Source organism: Columba livia, chromosome 6 (genome assembly GCF_036013475.1).
Source record: "Columba livia isolate bColLiv1 breed racing homer chromosome 6, bColLiv1.pat.W.v2, whole genome shotgun sequence".
NCBI lineage: Eukaryota > Metazoa > Chordata > Aves > Columbiformes > Columbidae > Columba > Columba livia.
Genome location: NC_088607.1, coordinates 17131035 through 17144578, shown reverse-complemented (window position 1 = coordinate 17144578; position 13544 = coordinate 17131035). Strand labels below are relative to the sequence as shown.

Here is a 13544-nt window from a genome sequence, read left to right as displayed (position 1 = left end):
GGGATAAGAAAAAGTAGGATTTTTATAATACGAAATGAAAATGTAGTTGTGGTATTTTCCTGTATAGTAATCCAAGATGACAATATTCACTTTTCTGTGAATAAAAGTTGTAATAAAAGCTTGTAAACTTTAGGTTGGGTTTGACACTCGAGCTTGGTGGCTCCTGCTACTTTTGGCTGCTAATAAATGAAGCTGTACCTGGGACTTCTGAGTAATAAAATCAACCACAATTGTCAGCAGAGTTTACAAGTGATGTTTTGATGCAAACGTCTGTGGACAGTCTTACCTCCCTTGTCTAAACAGGAACATGCTTTTCTGACATGATAGTAGATTACTTGTAACAATTTTTTTTTGTTAGACAAGGGAATAGTAACTCATATTGTGTGAGCCATTTAAAATTACTTGAAAATGGATTGTAGTAGATCTTAGAGTTTGTTTGGAATGCTTCATTTTCCAGAGAAACTGGAAAGTTTTCTTGCTGTTTCACTTACATGGTAGCCTTGTTAAAATATAAACTTGAACTGGTCAGTGTTTCAAAATATAGCTCTGTCCTTGGCAATGTTTGGCATGTAGAGTGAAGGGAATAATTTAAAAGAACAAACGCAATGAAAATATTAATAGCTTTTTTTAATTAATGCAGATGTGGATAGATGCAAAAGGCAACCCTACTAGAAGTATGACTTTTCATACAGACTGCAATTTTGCTTACCTTTTCTCACTTAACATTTGTACTCAAGGCTTGTAATTGTCCAGAAATTAACTAATAAGCTCTGGTTCTTTCTGTCTCCTTTCTGGGTGGTGAGGTCCCAGTTTATTGTGAAAGTTGTCTTTGAAGTCATGACCTTTTAGTTAGTGCTACTATATCATCCTGCTTTGCTGCAGTTCTTAAAATTATTTCAGTGCTTTCTGTATGATGAGCTGATCTCCTCTTTATTAGTGATATCTTGTAAATATTAGCATGTTCCTACTTTAATAACCAACATTATTGATAAAATTGATCTCAAGATTTGTCTTTAAGAAAATCCATTAGTAACTTTCTGTAGTAAATTTCTGTTTAACACTTTCACTTGTTTCCCTTTTTGTCATTTTCTTTCTTACCTCAGTTGCACTAATTACCATTTTTTCCCATTTAGTTACTTTGCTTGTAGCACCATATGAAATGCTATACTGAAGTCCTTGTTAGGTCAGCCATATCATATTCTTTCAAGAACCAGAAATCATATTTTCCAGGATATTGCATCACCAAAGTATGATGCTACAGTATCTCTGCTTGTTATTTCTTAAAGAGAAGACATCCTTGAATTTCAGTCATAAAAACGAGAAACAGTGTTTGTGATCTATGGTTTTGTAGCCTGCTTCAGTTATTGCATTTCTTTCATTTTAATTTGCTGGTCAGATATACACAGTACTGACATTCTTACTTGGACCGGCTTTAGTTGTTCCACTAACTGTGCCTTAGCAACTCTGACTTCTTTTGATTACAGTGTTCACATGCACCTGATGCGTATTATTGAATTGGATAGATGACAGTGCTTTGTCTCTTAATATTTAGCCGTCTTTACTGTTTACCCTTGTTTACCTGATTTTCATAGAATCATAGAATACTTTGTGTTGGAAGGGACCTTCAAAGCTCATCTAGTCCAATCCCCCTGCAATGAGCAGGGACATCTTCACCCAGATCAGGTTGCTCAGATCCCTGTCCAGCCTGGCCTTGAATGTTTTCAGGAATGGGTTATCTACCACCTCTCTGGGCAACCTGTGCCAGTATTTTACCACTCTCATTGTAAAAATCTTTTTATTCATGTCTAGCCTGAATATCCCCTCTTTTAGTTTAAAACCATTACCCCTTGTCCTGTTGTAACAGGCCCTGCTAAAAAGTCCGTCCCCAGCTTTCCGACAGGCTCCTTTTAAGTACTCAAAAGCTGCAATAAGGTCTCCCTGGAGCCTTCTCCAGGCTGAACAACCCCAACTCTCTCAGCCTGTATGTGAATACTGATTATGGAGGCTACATTATTTTCTCATGACTTCTTCTGATAAGTTTTTGTTTATTCTTTTGTCAGTCTTGCTAGACTTTTTCCTAGATATTTGTTGTCCAAGATATTAATGCTGAACTTGTTATGGTCTCCCTGAATGTACTTAAGTGGTTGAACATTCTGCTTCTTTCCCTGTAGCAACATTTCTTAGGGTGTCTGTCAATCTTTATTACCTTGTACAAAAAAGGAAGGTTCTGTGGCAAATCAGGTAGGCTTTTATCTCAAGACATTTTCCCTGTCTGGAGCAATCTTTACTAAATTTGCCCTGTACTAAATCAGTTCAGCTCTTATAATGTAATAGGAAAGTGTTTTTTTCCTGCTCCTATGAGTATCCTTTCTAATTTCTGTGTGGAGTTAACATGAAGATGGTTTCCTTTTGGTTAGTTGCAAATTCATACATGTATTGTATGTCTTATATGAGATTTCTGAATGATTTTAATTAATTAAATCCAGATGTGCAGCAGTAGTTTGAATGAGTACCCCCTAACTGACAACGCAAAAATGCTTATGGCTTCTTTTCTTCTAAGAGGAAGAAATACCTATTCTGGCTATTTTTCAGGGTTTCGACATAAATATTCAGGTACCTTGTACATAAGATGGTTGTTCTTTCCCTCATATCCTAGATGCCTTTAAGTCTCTTAGGTAATAAAAGATGCAGGAATGCATAGTGTGTTTCTGTTACTGTTTTAATACCTTTATTATGCTAAATAATATATTTAATATACTAACTTTGAATTTGTTATTAAACTGAAATTTTGTATATGTGGGATGATTCAGTACTTGCAACCAGAAAAATTCCTTATTTGTTTCCAAATTTGATTTGAAATTGAATTACTTGCATATAATTGATCTTAAGAGTTGCTTCTAATTAAAACATAATTTGGGGTTGGGATTTTTTTTTCCCCTCTCCTTCTGCCCTTCCTTTAGGTGGAGCTTGATGCTATGAGTGATTTTTGGATTGCTACTCTCTGCTTTTTCCTGTCTGTTCAGTTCCATTGCACAGCATTTGGTAACTTTGAAGCTGATCCAATAGTTCATTGCAAATATTCTTAAATTAAAATTTCTAACATAATGACACTTTAGGAAAAGGATAGACTTGTTTACTAGTGGCTACACGGGGTCCCCAACTCATGTTTAGAAGTAGGTGCATAGGTTGAAAGAGCCTGTAGTCCTTTTTCCCTTATGAGAAAGTGGCTGTGACAGCTTGGGATTCTATGATAGATTGTGTGTCAATGAAGTCCCAGGATGCAGAACATTTACTGCCTAACCATTCTCAATCCCCATTAGGAACAAGGAGCAAGAGTGGAATTTTTGTGTATATCTCTTTAAAGAAGGTTTTAAATTCCTGAGCCACAATTTGTCATGCATATTAATCATGCTGTAATAATATAAAGTTAGGACTCAGCTTACACAAGTAATTTTAGTAATTAAAGGTATATGACAGCTAATATTAATAATATAATTTGCAGTGTTTGCATCTTTGTAGGGCTTTTGTCTTGTGATTTGAAGTTTGCACTTGTGCTGATGTAGCTGGCAAGGTGTTCTTAGGTCAATGGTATTTTTCCTTGCTATGGCAGACAGGCATCATTCTGCTGAACAGAGTGGTAGAAGCCCAAAGGTAATTTATCAGTGTTGAACTCTTGCATAGCAGGCCAATGAACCAGTTAAATTATTTCATTTTAATAGCTCAAGGGTATAATGAACAGCCTTATAAATTCTACTGCTGGCATATTTTTTTTTTCCACTTGCTTGTTTTTGTGAATTGATTATCATCTTGGGTGTAACTACTTTAATCCTATATTTTACAAGTGTTAGAACTGTTTGTTAGTGGAATCAGTAACTATAATAGAAAGTGGATACATCAGCTTTTTGAGATGTATTCAGCAACAGGACTGACAAGCAGATTTTTATCTAAAGCATCACGTTGAACAAAATATGACTAAACATAAATCCTGACAGTGAGTGCTCAGCTAGTTGTAGTGTCTGCAGATCATTCCCTACAGTAGTGTAATGAGTGTAAGGATTATAGCTGTTTTGTAGGTTGTTTTGATATTTTTGGTTGTTGTGGGGTTTTTCTTTTTAAACACATTGTCTAACTGTTTTGATGACAAAAGGAAGATGTTTGAAATATTTATATTTCAAACATATATATATATATATTTATATATTAAAATATTATATTTCTGTTTTCTGGTAATAAACAGCGTTCCCTATTGGAGCCTTAGGTTAGGTGATTTAAGGATTTCCCTAGGTGCTTTACTGTCTTTGAATCTGAGGTGGAGAAATAATACTAGTGATCATGTGAGTAGTACCTTTGACCTATTATAGAAGTCGGTATTGAAAGAATAACTGAGGGTGCTTCAAAGAACACAGTGTGTCAGGGTATGAGGAAAGAAATGAACGATATAATACAGAACGAGAGAGTTTGTATCCAGTAGAGGCATATGGTGGTTTGTTCCCTGCAACTCCAAAACGTGGATTGCTTAAACCAGGGCAACAGTTAATGTGTTCCTCTCAGTCTTCCCTGCAGCTACCACTACTAATTTAGGAAAAGGCAGGGTGAATTCTATTACTTTCTTGTCCCGCAGTTTGCAAGCAAATATTGAATAGTTGGTAGTGTGTCAGAATATTCTGTATAAGTGAATATAATGCCAAGTCTTGTGGCTATAAAGCTTGAACATTTCTATATATATTTCAATCATGTATTAGTTGTGTACAAAAAGGGAATCTCATTTTAACTGCAAAGCAAAGTGAGCTTTAAACTGAGTAATACAATTTATATTAGTTTTTGTAATGCTATATAATGCTGGTTGTACCTCTTATTTCTGTGCTTTTTAGTTTATTTGGAAATAAACATTGCAAACATTTCACTGAAAAACTTCAGTTTTCTTGTAACATTTTAGAACTCAGAATTTTTAAGGGACTAAAGTTTGAATACAACCATTACCTTTTTTTCCTGAAAAAACAAATGCTTGAGTAGGTCAAGTTTTCAAGGCTTTTGGATTCAATCTGAATTCTTGAATTTTAACTGTAAAAGTTTATATAACACAGACAAGATGATTAAATATCGTTAGAGTTCTGAAATGCTATTTTTCAAATTATATGGAAATGTTTCCATAACCTATATATAATTAGATGTTATTTTATATTTGTATTAAACTTCCTTTTTTTTCTTAGAAGCTTTTTGAAAAAGCTTTAAAAAAATTCACCTTTTGCCCAATGAACTTTTGAATACCTTTGAAAGTAAAATGTGCTACAGTTGCTCGTGAGCAAAGAAAAATGTGTGAAAAGTCAATGTGTTTCTTCTGTGGGCATTCCAGGAGCAGTAATAACAGAAGAAAACATTCTTTTTTCTTTTTTTTTTCCAATAAAGGAACATATTAAATCCAGCTTAGCTTAATGCTGTCTGAAATCAGCTGGAAAGATCAAAAAAGAGAGTGGAATTAGAATAAAATTCCATTACAACTTAGTAGTAGTAGTTCTACTGTAATGGTCTTTATCATGGACATAGTCAAATTAACTCTGTTTGTCCCTCCTACTTATATTTTATGCCTTCTTATTTGTTTTGTTTTATTTTATATTTTCATGAAATCATAAGGAAATTTTTTCATAAGGAAAAAATTATTGCAATTTCTGGTTATTTTAGTAACACTTGGTATTTATAGTTTTTTGGTTCTTTTGCTAAGTGATAATTTTACTTTACCATGTGACCATATTCCTCAGGTATTTTTTTTCTTTTTTTCCTCCAAAATTTACTGAGAATGCAAGTGGGATTGTATGACAGCTGAAGCTGCTAGGAGCTGAAGGCTGCTCAGTGAGCATGTAGAGCTTGCTGTGTGTGATCATTCATGTGCACCTTCATGGCACATTGAGCATGTCCCAAGCCGAACTTCTGCAATACTTTTTTTGCAATTGCTGTTCTTGCTCCTTTGGATTGGGAAAGACAAACTTGTTTTACTCGTATTCTTAGTAGTAACTCCTCCTGCAGGTGCTAGAAGGGAGCGAGTGAGCCCAGTTTAAAACAGTGTTGGCATTTTACCCTGCATTTATTTGAAACTGTGTTTCCATTGACTTCAGCTTTATTTGGCAATGCTTAGCAATCCTGTGCAGCCAAATCCGGGCTTATGTCAGGCACAGAAGAGTGAAACACAGCAGTGACCACACTGAAGAAGTTCACATGGATAGAAAAGTTGTTTAAGCCATTAGAATTTTAGCTGTTCCTCGGGATCTCATCTCTTCCTTCTGATCAAAATATGGCATGTAATGTCCCAGAATCTAATAGGTAAAAAATACTGGGACTTTGCTGAGCCTGACTGGAGTTTCGGTATTCTCCTGCAAACAGTGAACGAACGGTTCAGTGAGCGGAAGCTATCTTGCTGCTCAGCAGAGTTGGGCTGTGTTGTGCCACACACTGGTGCAAGAAGCTTGAAAATCTAGGGCAGCGTAAAAACATAGAACACTGAAATAAATTACTGAAACTGAGACATTGTTCAGAATATAGGAAGCTTGGAAACTTAACAGGAAGTAATTTTGCAGATGGATTGAATTATATAGGCAGAAGGAAATGTACATTTGGAAGTGTCTAGGTACCTAAGGTTTTGCTGCTTGCGTGCTAAAAACCAGGCAGATCAGGTGTATGTCTTAGCTTAATGTATATTTTATGCTACAGATGGAGATGACCATGCCAACAAGGACTGAACACATGCATAAATGCATGGTTAAGAATTTTGAGTATGGATGATAGCGAGGCTTGGGCAACATGTACTAGATTCCTGACGTGCCTTCTCGGGGTAAAACTTTTCACTTTGTGACTGTAGTTTAATCAGTTAATGGTCAAGTGTCTCCACTGCCTTAATCCCCTGCAGAGACAGAAGAAAAAGATACACCTTGCTCCAAAAACTGAAACTGTATGTTCTCCATGTTTCTGCCATGGGATATGTTGGTCATTTTCGGTTTTCAAGTTAATTACTTCCAAGTACATTGCACTATGTGTTCAAGCTGAAAGAGGTAGTGAGGAAGCCATGCTGTATTGAGGTCCACTTAACACCTTTTATGGCCCTAGGTATAGACCTGATCTTGGCTTTGTTATCCATAATATAGTCGTATTTTCTTTTCTCATTCTTTACCTTTCCCTCTTGCCAGTAAAGACATGGTTTGTGTATCTACTGGGAGGGACCTGAAGCAACACTAGGTATGCCTTGTCCTTACATGCCCATGCTCTGAGTCTGAAGGGGGCAGGACAAAGCACACCACATTACAGGGTATGACACAGGGAAAAAGTTCTTTTGATTATGAATGATACTTAGTTCAGGTACTGCTAAGTAATCTTTGTTTCATAATTAAGATAACATTTAAGTATGTCCTTTCCCCTCCTGGAATTTGCTGACACACTGATTATACCTCAGCCATCTCCTGGGATAAGCAACACAGGCATCTGGCCTAGAGATAAACAGATGTCTTCAAAGTCCTGTTTTTTATTAATTTCTGGACCTGGTTCATTATGCATATTGGATGGAGACTGGAGACCTCTGAAAAATTATTATGGCTTTGTAATTGAAGACTAGCATAATATATATGCACGAAAGCGTAAAATGCAGGCAAAAAGCAAATTATTGTATTTTCTCATTTTAGTATCTCAACTCTGCAGTTATTTTTGGCAAAGTTACTGTTGTGATTCTTTTGTTTGTTTTAAATTAAAAGACATAGACACTGTATTTTTCTGACATTTCTAATCAGCTTTGCAGGTCAGATATTTCAAGATAGAAAGTTGATACCCAGCTTCAACTGGAGGTTTGTTTCACTTTGTGGCCCTTCAAAAATCTGATCCTGCATATGCATTTACAATTTTTCATTATGTTTAATGTACATGCTTTGTGGAAGCCTATGCCATGGATGAATGTATAGATAAGAGCCAAGGGCTGGGATTTAAAGTTCTGGGACCCATATCTTCTCTGAGTTGTTATTACTAAGCTGTTTTTCTTTCTTTCAAGAATAGAGTATTGTAAGAACTGAAATATGCTGCCATATACAGCAGCAGCAAACAATGAAGGAGCTGCTCTCTGTATACAGCAGAAGTGCAATCCCACACGGGCAAGCTGGACTTAATCTTTTGCTAACTTAATGCTTGCTTGTAGCTGGAAATCTGTCTTTTATCTATAATGTAGTTTAAATAGGTCTTAGGATCTTTGTCTTCTCTAGAAGATTCCAGGAGATCTTCCTGACTTGCTAGATTTTCAAGCTGCGTTTCCAAGTTTTTTATTCTGCTTTATCATTCTGTAGTTTATATTTTGATTTCCATTCATGGTCCTAGTCCCAGAACTTCCTTGCAAAGTTCTCATGGGTCACTAAGGACATTTATGAACTGTTTCCATTGTTGGGGTTGTTTGGCAGTAGGTCGGTAGCCTGTGGAAACAATGCAAAAGGCAAATCAGGGAGATGGAGCAGTATCAGTTCACAAAAGCAGGAGAACCAGTTCATGCTGACAAATAAGGAAACATCATCTTGTGTGTGTATCTGCAGAAGCACCAGTCTTCTTGCAAGAAACTGCTGAATTTAGGAAATAGTCTTCAAATCTGCTGAGTACAAATGAGTTGCTACTGAAATGAAAACTACTAAGACAAAGAGTAGTAGCTGTTCTACTTAGTAGCTAGAATGTTAGCCCTGACTTGTTTGTTTTGTCACCCACACTAGAAAAATCTGTAGTCAGCATACGTTATACTTATGCACATGCCACAACATACTTGTAAAAATCTGTTGTGTCTAAATTTCTGTTACTTGATTTAGCTTGCTCTAATACTATAGTGGATGTGTTATAATTGCCTCGATAAAGGGTGTTGATTAAATTGATCTTTCGTCTTGAAAATATATTGCAGGTTTGTATGCCCCTTGAAAGGTTAGAAAGATCCTGCATTCTAGCAAACCTGCCCTGTGAAGCCTTGCCTTCGATGCTACATTTTTTTTTCTCCCTTTTTTTTCACATGCCTCCATGTGTACAGCTCCTTGGGAAGTATGAAGTAGGACCTCCCAGGGTTTTGCTGCTATAGTAGCGTAGTTAAAACATAACTAACGTACATTTTAATAAAGGAAAATTAAATTCAATTTGTAGGCTGTGTCCTCTTCTGAACTTACTCCTTCTGGCCTTTAAGACTAATCTCAGGAATGTTTAAAGCTGGAATAAACTATCATTGTGGAAAAGCTGCCCTTTTGCTCTCCTGCCAGTGTTGGTTTTGCCAGCTCAGCTCTGCTGCAGCTGTATAGTAAACCAGATCAGACCTGATTGAAAAATACTTTCCCACCCTTGTTTAGGATAAAGTCTGTATGTTTGCTTTCATATCTTCTCTTCAAAACGGTGCCGTGGTTTAGTACTGTAACACCTGACCTCCTTACATGTTCACAGTACAGGTATTTAAAAGAAATAAATAGGAAAATATGATCGAAATTCTTGCTTTTAGGGAATAATATAGATCTTATTTAATCAAGTTACTAGTATATTGCAAGAATGAGTTTGTTTTTACATTCAAGTTGCACTTTTCAATTTCTTGCATTTCTTTTAAGAAAGGGAATATGAAATAAAACAAACTCTTCTCTCCTACTACGTATTATGTAGCAGTGGGTTGTTTTAACCAAAATAAAGTCTTCTGTTAGGAAAGTTTTGGTGGGTTTTTTTGTTGTTGTTGGTTGATTGTGTTTTGGTTTTGTTTTGTTTTTCCCAAGATCTACTTTAGACTTCCTGGACATAAAATTTATTTTGTATTCCATATGTGTTGATCCATTTGGAGAGGTGAACAAGTACTCTTTTGAATACAGTGTACAAATGTTGCCATTCTAAGCAGCTGTTGAAGACATACAAATCATCAACAATTAAAATTAAAAATCAGTGACCTCATTTGAACTTGTGTGCTTAGTATAATCTCTAACAGAAATCAAGTATTATTTTTTGGACATCATGTTTGACTGCCAAAAAATGGTCAATAGATGAAACAGTGTGTGAAGAAAATAATGGCAGTCCACTTCTAGAACATACAAAATAAGCATGTTGGAGAAGGGAACTTGGATCTTCAGTTTAGAGTAGGTTGACTATGGGAACATGAGATTTTTGGCAGTAGGAAGATCTGTATTTCAGAGCTTTTAGTAATAGCAAACTTTTAATAACGTGTATTTATTTGAATTCCAGAACAGGAATATTGAAAGAATGCTTAATTATACCAGTGAGCTCATTCTCTCCTTTAGTTTTATTTGAAGACAACCTAAGAAAAAGAGGGTTTAAGAGAAATAATACTTGTGTTACGTTTGCTACAGATACTGCTGCTTCTTGACAGAGGATTTTAAGTTTTGTTATTTTAAGCAAGAAGATTATCGTGTAGTAACCAGCAGATGGAAAACATTGTTCCAGGAATTTGGGGGGCATATTAAAATGAAAGTTTCATTTTGCACAGTAGAATGTTATAACAGTCTTCATTAATTGTAGCATAATATAGGGTACAAAGAAAAATTGCTATCTTTTACATACTTCTGCTTTACTTTTTTTTAATGATAGTGATGGGAATAAGAAAATTAATGTTTTTTAGAAACTGTTTGACTACAACAAGGGGACTGTTCTGTTATATGGCCCCATTGTGTACAGCACTCTAAATACATGGGCATGGATAGTTTGTTCCCTCCATAAGATTGTTCCTGAGCTTTGCAACAGGCTTGCTAAAAGTTGGTTGTGTTTTGTGTATTTTGTTTGTTTGTTTTTCCTTTTACTTAAAAAACAGAAGCTGAACTACAGCAAATTAAAAATGAGAGATCCAAACAATACAAACCAACCCTGGCTCAGGGTTTTGAGTGCCTTAGTCTAGAAGTGTTGCATATCCTATCTTGCTTTTTGTTTTATTTTGCGTCTAGTGTACTTTATTTAAACATGTGAGATTCATGTTAGACATTTGAAGAATTACTTGGTACTTTCTGGAACAAATGTGCCCGCTGGCATCTTGAGCATTGCTTGCTTCTGCTCTGCTGGTAAGGTAGCACTGTGACAGACAACAGGAGATGAAGCTGTATACCAAAAATCTCTGAACTCTGGAACAATTTTATTTCTCCACTGTAAACATTAATATTGCTGTATTTTCAAGATCTAATTTAAATGATAATTTTTAGAATTAGTTACTAGTTGTATATAATTTTTTAGAAGTATTAAAAAGCCTCTCTGTGTAGCTGTATTGGTAAAAGCAGCAGTTTCAAAATGAAGGGTATCATTTTAACAACTCTAGGCTTATAGTTATTAATTTCTTTTTTTGGTAATATAAGAAGTTCTGTCAAGAAAAAAGTAGAATTGGATGCTGGAGTTCTACAAAATAAGAAATGAGCCTGTGTTAGACAATGATTTTTTTCTGTAACAGCCTTTCTTTCCTTTCATGTTTTTTGTTTTCTCTTCTAGGACCGGAATAGGCCCTATGACACTTTTAACTTGCACTCTTTGGAAAATTCCTTAATGGATATGATAAGGACTGATCATGAGCCTCTGAAAGGTAAACACTACCCTCCCAGTGGCCCACCAATGAGTTTCGCTGATATAATGTGGAGGAATCATTTTACAGGTTAGGAATATTCATATGTCCATGCTTGCTTGGTGTTTAAACAAAAATCAGCTTTTGAGTACCGCTATAAACTTTTTGCTAATGAATGAGTTGTCAGTTGTGCAAAACTTCTTTTTTCCCCATCTTAGGAGAATAAACTCTACGGTAGGAAGATAAGGTAAAATGTGTGTACGTTTCTTATAAGTGCACAATCATAACTTGGTTTTGCGTATCAGCAAATTGCACAGTTGGGTCTCCTGCTGCAGTCATTCCGTTCAGAAGATGTGTACTGCAACTGTTCAATTGTTATGTTCAACCTCTTTTTTAAACTTAATACTGTTCTTATTTTTGGATCATCAATTAGTATACAGGGTTCTAAAACAAACAGTGTATCAAGCTTAACCTCTACAGTTGTTTCAGATTTCTTTTTTAAAAATGTATCCTAATTTGGATTTCATATTGTTAGGAGGAGCCAAAATCTGTTAGATGTTGTAAGTGCTAAAAAGTTTTGATTATTTATGCTACTAAAGTATGTTTGTTCTACCAGATGTAGCATTGGAGATGATACTGAATAGTGAAATGCTGTGGCAGCATTTCAATGAATAAATATTCCTGATCAACCTGCACACTCCTCTGACAATATTTCATTGGTTAAGCTTAAAAATAGGTACACATTCTTGCTCAAATGCATTCTTAGTGACTTTGAAGACTGAAGCTAATAGTAAACCAAATACAAAGGAAGTCTTGAAATAGAAATGATTTCCAGTCTTTAAAAAGTCAGGACACTGAAATTGATAGAGAAGAAATTTAGTCGTGTATGGCACTTCCTATGCTAATGCTTATATACTTACTTTTCTGATGCTGTGACTTCCTCATTTGTTCTCCTCCCCACTTATATATTACATGTGGAAAAATATTTCTTCTGGTCTAAGGTCGTGTTCCTCTTCCACCATCTTTCTGGGCACAGAGTTTTTTTACAACCATACCAAACTGGGTTCTATACAGTCAGCTGTTTTAACCTGTGCTTTCCACTATTATCTTGCATTTTGCTGTGCTATAGCCTTCATGTGTCTTTAGCCATTTTTCAGCTGTATAAAATGGCAAGAAATACTGTTATATATGTTCTGATCATAGTCCTCCAGAATAAGTGTTAACCTGAAACCACTAAAAACAAGCTCAACAAAAATTGAGACTTCTTCTGGATATAGTTTTCATATGGCTGTTATAAAAAAACATAAAATTTGAGTTGCTAGTAACTAATTTAAATATTTATTGTATCTTATTAAGTGTATTATAATCTAGCTAAAAGTTCATGGTTTTTAAATCAGTATTTATTTAAATATACAAATTGAGACTAATTTTTTAAAGACTGAATTTCCATATGAACCTGAGTGAACTGTATGAACCTGAACTCCTGTAGGAGTGGCTGTTTCAGGACATGTTCATTCTCTCTTCCAAGAAGTCACGGAACCTTAGAATGGGTTGGGTTGTAAGGGACATTTGTTCCAACACCCTGACACAGGCAGGGGCACCTTCCACTAGACTAGGTTGCTCAAAGCCCCATCCAGTCTGGCCTTGAACACTTCCAGGGATGGGGCATCCACAGCTTCTCTGGGCAGCCTGTTCCAGTGCCTCACCTTCATGGTGAAGAATTTCTTCCTTATATCTAATCTAAATCTACCTTCTTTAGTTTAAAGCCATTGCCCCTTGTCCTATCACTCCATGCCCTTGTAAAAAGCCCCTCTCCAGCTTTCCCACAGATCTGCTTTAGGTCCTGGAATGCCACAATAAAGTCTCCCTGGAGCCTTCTCTTCTCCAGGCTGAGCAACCCTATCTCTCTCAGCCTGTCTTCACAGGATTGGTTCTCTGGCCCTATGATCATCTTTCTGGCCCAGCTCTGGACTCAATCCAATGAAGTGTTGCCTTCCTTTCTGTTATACAGATCTATGTTCCT

The 13544-nt window shown here is 35.8% G+C and overlaps 1 protein-coding gene across 20 annotated transcripts in view; it reads left to right on the top strand.

Annotated features, from left to right (window-relative positions):
* The window catches only part of CPEB3 (cytoplasmic polyadenylation element binding protein 3), a 138191-nt gene that overhangs the window by 63771 nt on the left and 60876 nt on the right, over positions 1-13544 (top strand). For 12 of the 20 annotated variants that reach the window (XM_065068367.1, XM_065068363.1, XM_065068365.1 and 9 more), the window contains exon 3: positions 11452-11611. In XM_065068367.1, coding sequence (XP_064924439.1) covers positions 11452-11611 — 160 coding nt within the window. The remainder of the gene's footprint in view (positions 1-11451; positions 11612-13544) is intronic. The other 8 variants (XM_065068375.1, XM_065068373.1, XM_065068378.1 and 5 more) reach the window with 1 other exon arrangement.